The following is a 6,912-nucleotide window of genomic DNA, read 5'->3' as shown; positions in this document are numbered from 1 at the left end:
AATTGCTTTAATGACTTATAAAGAAGTCATCAAGCTGGGAACAGTGTCTGAGCTGTTTTATGGAATCACAGAGTCACATGTATTACATAGATCATCTAGTGCAGGGTTGTTCCCTGCAATATAGTTTCTATTGTTCATGTAGCCTAATAATTGATTAGGAACTTCCAAGACCAGTCTAAACTATAAGCTAAAGGACTATGTGCCAACTCAGGTGGAGAACAAATAGGCATATTAGGGGTGCACCAGGCTTCCCTCTTCACAAGCAGCCATTTTTGGTGCCTGGCTCAGAGGTGGCTATACCATGCCTCCTCCCCACAACTTTTGGGGGTGGCAGTTGCCTCTGAGGATTCTAACAGGAGGTCATCCTTATGCTCATGGCATTGCAGAAACTTCATCTGTGCCTGGCTCCATTCACAGATTGCTCCTTGCAACCTTCTGCTCACTATTTTATGTATCCCCTTGATGACTGGGTATAATTTGGCCCTAAAAAGCCAGGTATTTATTTTAAGTGTTGATCAAAGCTTTTACTAACTGTTATTTGAAATAAATCTCTCACCAAAACTTCAGTTTTAGGTACTTTGGATTTACACTGTTATAACTGATGTCAGAATTTGTCTCTTTACATGCAGTGACAGACCTTCCTTTTGTGTTGGAAATGGCCCAACTTGATTATCATACACATTGTAAGGAGAGTGATCACTTTAGATAAGCTATTACCAGCAGGAGAGTGGGGTGGGGGGAGGTATTTTTTCATGCTTTGTGTGTATAAAAAGATCTTCTACACTTTCCACAGTATGCATCCGATGAAGTGAGCTGTAGCTCACGAAAGCTCGTGCTCAAATAAATTGGTTAGTCTCTAAGGTGCCACAAGTACTCCTTTTCTTTTTGCGAATACAGACTAAGACGGCTGTTACTCTGAAAGCAGGCCTTCCTTTAGTTAACGGGTGGCTTCACATTCTGGCAGTAGCTCTTCTCTCCATGACACAAATAATTTGGTGGACCTTGATCTTGGTCTTTTTCAGGGGCAGTCACAGAGTAGCCAGATTTCCCCCAAATACTGCTTCAATTTTCCTCTCTCCTCAGGGGTGAATAAAATGTCCACACCACTGTGATCTTTCCCAATGATCCCTTTGTTTTAAAATTGAAAAGGCAATCTGAGGCATCGTATACCAAAGGCACCAAAATCACAGAGAACTCAAGGTCGTTCCCATGAGGCGAGTCAGCACTGTTGTATTTTTCTTGGCGATTTTCCCATCCAGATATGAAATTGTCTTGACCCTAGACTGATCAAATACTGACCACACTCCAACCTGCCTCTGTAAGCATGTCTGATCACATCACAGCCCAATGGGAAATGGATGCAATTTTTCGTGATAGTAGCTCTGATAAAAACCAGATTGGTCTTCAGGTATACCATTTCACTTTTAGCTTTGTTCATTTTCTCTGTAATAATTTGTGAATCAGCTCAATAAACATGCTTCAGTTAGGCACAGAACAGGAAATGTGGAAAGATCAAGCAGAAGACAGAATGTAGCTGAAGATACTCTGCGCAACAGGAGTGATAGCTTTTGACTCTTGGTGGCTGGAAGCCTGCCCACATCAGAAAGCAATGTATTGTCAGTTTGATTTGCATATTGCAAATTAAAAATCACAAGCTAAAATGAACCAGCCAGATATGAAAACAACTAGCAGGAGTACACAGTCATACATATGCAGATAATTTCACAAACACATATTAGTAATAGAAACCAGCCTTCGTACTGCATATTTCCTTAGTGCAGCCTCATAGCAAATACCTTCCCAGTTACAGGCTACGGTAAATGTACCCCTGCTGTGTAAGATTTCCCAGAGGTTTAGGGAACAAGAGGAAATCTTAATTGTGCTCTTTACTGTGACAGCTCATCTTTAATCTATCAATAATTCAGATTGGATAAAAATAAGAGAGAGAGGCAGGGAGTGAGCTGGATTCAGGCTGACACTTCCACCAGAACTGAAATTTTCAAACCATGAGGCTTAACAGAAAGAAAAGAGCGCTTGGAGTAAGGGACAGCTGCTGTGTGGTTACAACATCAAAAAAAATGTCTTATGAAAAGGGAACAGGAAAATCACAAAGGCAATATCTAGAACAGGAAAATAGGTTGTATTTAAAAACACAGTAGCTAACGTATTTTAACAAACGTTTCTAAAACTGAGTATAGACAGGGTTTAGCATCTTAAAACTTGTGGACTGGTTATGATTACTGGTTAGACTCCTGCCTAAAGACTCACAAGTTTTAGAGGCGCTAACGCTGGTCTACGCTAGTGTTCAAAATATGTCATTAACATGTGTTATCTTACACATCTTTACACACAATTTATTTTCCTAGTCTAGACATGTCCAAGTTGTTTTTACAAAGGAGTGATTATAACCTCTAATGGATTTGGGAAATATTCAATAGATGCTTCATGAGAAGTTATTAGAGAGAACATTTGTCTAAATACCTTTGTGGGGTATGCCTACCTTTGAGATCTAAAGATTTATAGACTACAATCGGGACAAAGACAGGTGATTGGGAGAGAGAGGAAGGAAGAGAGAAGATACCAGTCGTGAAACTGAGGGCTGTCTTTCTAACAGGCAGAATGGCCATCAGAACAGAGGATACAGGAACAAAATAGGAAAAAAAGATCACTTTCTGGAAAAGATACAGAACAGACTTATCTGAATTAGTTTATGCAGCATTTAAAACTAGATACCTTGTGCAGACATTGTATTTTGTTTAATCTGACCTTTTCTCTTTGTGTTCTGAATAAATTTTGTTTTACTACAACTGCTGTGATATTAGACTGTTCCTAAGGCATTCAACACACACTATCACAGGAAACAGTAAAACTTCAATCCTTTTGGAAGGGATAGAACTGATCTACTCTACCCTACCCAGGATTCCCAGTCAAAAATGAATCTTCTGCCACAAGGCTTCCAGATCAATGAGAATGCCTAATGACCAAGGGGAAAAAACAGGGGCTTAAGGTTGCACCCCTACAGCTGGAAGACATTTTTGGATGAAACTTTCTCTGTGTGGTAATTCATGCAGATTAATTGACACAGACATTTCACAAATTTGGATTTTTTTTTTGCCAAATTCTGTTTGTGGCAATGCATCCTCCCTGCGAAAACAAACAAACAAAAATCAAGAAGTCAAAACAGTTCATTTAGACATTTTCTGAACAAAAATGTTTCACTTTTTCCTGATTTTTTATATAAAAGAATTCTACACCAGTAAGAAAGACCATTTGAAAGTTAACAACACATGTAACTCAATCCAAAATGACAGGTTTCAGAGTAACAGCTGTGTTAGTCTGTATTCGCAAAAAGAAAAGGAGTACTTGTGGCACCTTAGAGACTAACCAATTTATTTGAGCATGAGCTTTCGTGAGCTACAGCTCACTTCATCGGATGCATACCGTGGAAACTGCAGAAGACATTATATACACACAGAGACCATGAAACAATACCTCCTCCCACCCCACTGTCCTGCTGGTAATAGCTTATCTAAAGTGATCATCAAGTTGGGCCATTTCCAGCACAAATCCAGGTTTTCTCACCCTCCGCCCCCCCCCCACACACACACAAATTCACTCTCCTGCTGGTAATAGCCCATTCAAAGTGACAACTCTCTTCACAATGTGTATGATAATCAAGGTGGGCCATTTCCTGCACAAATCCAGGTTCTCTCACTCCCTCACCTTGATTATCATACACATTGTGAAGAGAGTTGTCACTTTGGATGGGCTATTACCAGCAGGAAAGTGAGTTTGGGTGGGGGGAGGGGGCGGAGGGTGAGAAAACCTGGATTTGTGCTGGAAATGGCCCAACTTGATGATCACTTTAGATAAGCTATTACCAGCAGGACAGTGGGGTGGGAGGAGGTATTGTTTCATGGTCTGTGTGTGTATATAATGTCTTCTGCAGTTTCCACGTTATGCATTCGATGAAGTGAGCTGTAGCTCACGAAAGCTCATGCTCAAATAAATTGGTTAGTCTCTAAGGTGCCACAAGTACTCCTTTTCAATCCAAAATGAACATTTTTCCACCTTTTCAGTTTGCACAAAAATTTGAAACGCTTCCATTTTAGTTTGACCCAAAATGACTTTTCCCTTTTTTTTTAAATTTGCCAGTGAACTGAAAAATCTGTTAGTCACACTGCTCTAGGCACTCCCCCTTCTTTAATGTGGAACCATCCAATTTCAGATTTAGCAGCTCAAACCTGGAGATAGGGCTGCGCAAAGATTGTGCAGAGGCTTTCAGTTATGGGAATGCAAATACAGAGAAACTTGGGGTTGTGTTTAGCCAGCTTTCTTGCTTCCCAGAGTGACCTTTCTGTAAAGAAATAACTTCTACAAAATATAACACTGCAGACCTCCTAATACCTGATGTGGGCAAATCCAGTGGGGTAGGAAATGTTCAAAGTAAATTCTCCAAGAGGACATTTCCTGGGAAGTGGAGTACTTCATAATTAAATAGTTGTCATGGCAGGACTGGAAAGTGAACTCTTTTGTTTAGTATTAGATCATTGTAATTTGCTTTAGGATTTCTAACTCTAAGAAGGACAGAGTTCTGGAAAGCACGTGAAGGCACGTCTATCTAATGTGACACTCCCACTTTCTCATAAAAGGTGAGAAGAGAGGCCATCTACAGAACATTAGCAGCCCCAGGGCAAATAGAGTATGAAATAGTACAGCAAGTGTTTTGAAATGCAGGGTGGAAAGGGCTATGACATTACAAAAAGCTGTTAATTCTAAAATATCTGTGACTACTTTAATGTGAATGTGGGTGCTTTCAAGCTTGCACATCTGCATCATAAACTTCTGAAAATGGTTCATAATAGCAATAATCCCAGAGAGATTTACCATTACTGCAGTTCCTGCCTGCTTTATAAGAATGTTCTCTACTCTCATTCTAGCCTCAGGCCATCAGATAATAAACCGATAATTACCAGCACATTCCTCAGGAACTGTTGCTTTATTACTGAAGAGGGATATGGGTAAAGCAAGGGATTTTCAAGAATGTCCTCACATAAAGATAAGCAGAAGTGGATTGCTTTCCAACACAAATTTTGTGTTTGCAACTCCATTCATGCACAGTAAAGATCAAATAACCTAAGATTTAATAGGTAACTGTAAAGCAGTTTTGGGTGCTAATAGAAAACGGGCCAGGAATCAGCTTTTTAAATAAGTTAGCAGTTACAAAGTGAATATGGAGTACAGTGTATACCTGATAGATGGAGTGGTCTTATTATCAAACAAAAAGTTTTAGCTAATACATTTTAGCACAGGTTCTCTTCATTTGTTCCTTCAGATGTTCTTTTATTTGCTGTTGCCTCCAGTGGTCGCAAGATGTTTTTCATGAAAAGACAAGAAGATTGCACCTGCACTCGTTACTGAGGCAAAAGGCTCAAAAAGCAGAGGAGGTCTGATATTTTTCAAGAGCAACTTAGCATTGGTCTAATTATATTCTCATTGACGTCAACAGTCCTTCCTCTCTGGTCAATGCACACTTCCCTTTGGGGTTCTTGCTCTAGCAGCCTAGCCATGCCTGTGGATTTCAGTGGCACCTGGAACCTCACAAGCAGTGACAACTTTGAGGGTTACATGCTGGCTTTGGGTATTGACTTTGCAACTCACAAGATAGCAAAAATACTGAAGCCACAGAAGGTCATTGAACAGGAAGGCAATTCATTCTCCATCCAAACCACCAGCACTTTCAGAAGTTACTTTGTCCAGTTCAAAATTGGAGAGGAGTTTGAGGAAGACAATAAAGGCCTAGATCATAGAAAATGCAAGAGTATAGTTACCTGGGACAATGACAAGCTTGTTTGTGTCCAGACTGGAGACAAGAAGAACAGGGGCTGGGCTCATTGGATTGAAGGAGATCAGCTATATCTGGAGCTCCGCTGTGAGGACCAAGTATGCACACAGGTTTACAAGAGAGCTTGACTTAGTCCCCCCTTGACTGACACTTGAAAAGCACATCTGTACAGAGCAGACCTCATGGAACTTATTTCTTTATGTACATGGATTTCTACATGATAGCTCTAGGTCAACACTAAGCATCTTTGATCAGGCATATCTATCTTTTTTTGTACTTGCTCAATCTGTATTCTGATCAGGAGAAGATGTAAGGTGCTTGCACTAGTGTTGCAGTTCTCCTCTTGTTAATAAACACTTGAAAACAAAACGAAAAACCAAACCAAAAAAAAAAAGACACCAACAGTAAAATGCAAACTTACTTCAACAGGAACCGTTAGGCCAATACTGATTGCTCTTGGAAACCCCATCCATCATCTTTTTTCCCCCTTAAAGGTCATTTTCCTGTCACAGTCCTGACCAGTCCACCTTATTTACCTTTACCAGCTTTCAGTTTCTCAGAATGAATACAGAGTTTGTATCCTCAATTCCATTAACTTTACTAATCTGCAATGATCTCGTGCATTTGCAACAGGCTTCTCTTCAAATTCAAAGGCATTGAAGCGGGGTGGGATAGAGCTAATCCAAAGATTTTGATGCTCAGCAGGTAACTTGCAGTGCACTACTTGCTCCACTAACTTGCCTGTTCTGTTTTCAGTTTGTATCATGATAACACCTGGTGTTGGTTTGCTGCAAACTGAGGGTGTAGTGTTCTCCTTGGGGCCTTTCCTTCACTGCTGAGCAGCATGCATTCTGAAATTGTTTCACTGTGAATTTTGGGAAACTAGGCGGGTTCAAATATTTTTTTTAAATCCCATATTTCAGCTGGCTCTGCCCTATACTTTGTTGCTGGACAGGCGCATGCCATTTTCAGCTTGTCTGCCAGCACGGACCAACAATGTCTGTGCTGCTATGGTGGCAAGTGCAAATACGCAGAGGCTGCTTGGGCTGTATTACAGCAGTCAAACC

The 6,912-nt window shown here is 40.5% G+C and overlaps 1 protein-coding gene across 1 annotated transcript; it reads left to right on the top strand.

Moving 5' to 3' along the window:
• Positions 1-5,568: 5,568 nt before the first annotated feature.
• LOC140909982 (retinoid-binding protein 7-like) lies at positions 5,569-5,973 on the top strand. Its single transcript, XM_073340078.1, has one exon. It carries the CDS (start codon positions 5,569-5,571, stop codon positions 5,971-5,973), a length of 405 nt encoding a protein of 134 aa, XP_073196179.1.
• The last annotated feature ends 939 nt before the right edge of the window (positions 5,974-6,912 follow it).

The sequence above is a fragment of the Lepidochelys kempii genome, chromosome 4 (genome assembly GCF_965140265.1).
Source record: "Lepidochelys kempii isolate rLepKem1 chromosome 4, rLepKem1.hap2, whole genome shotgun sequence".
Lineage (NCBI taxonomy): Eukaryota > Metazoa > Chordata > Testudines > Cheloniidae > Lepidochelys > Lepidochelys kempii.
This window is presented reverse-complemented; position numbering and strand designations above follow the sequence as displayed.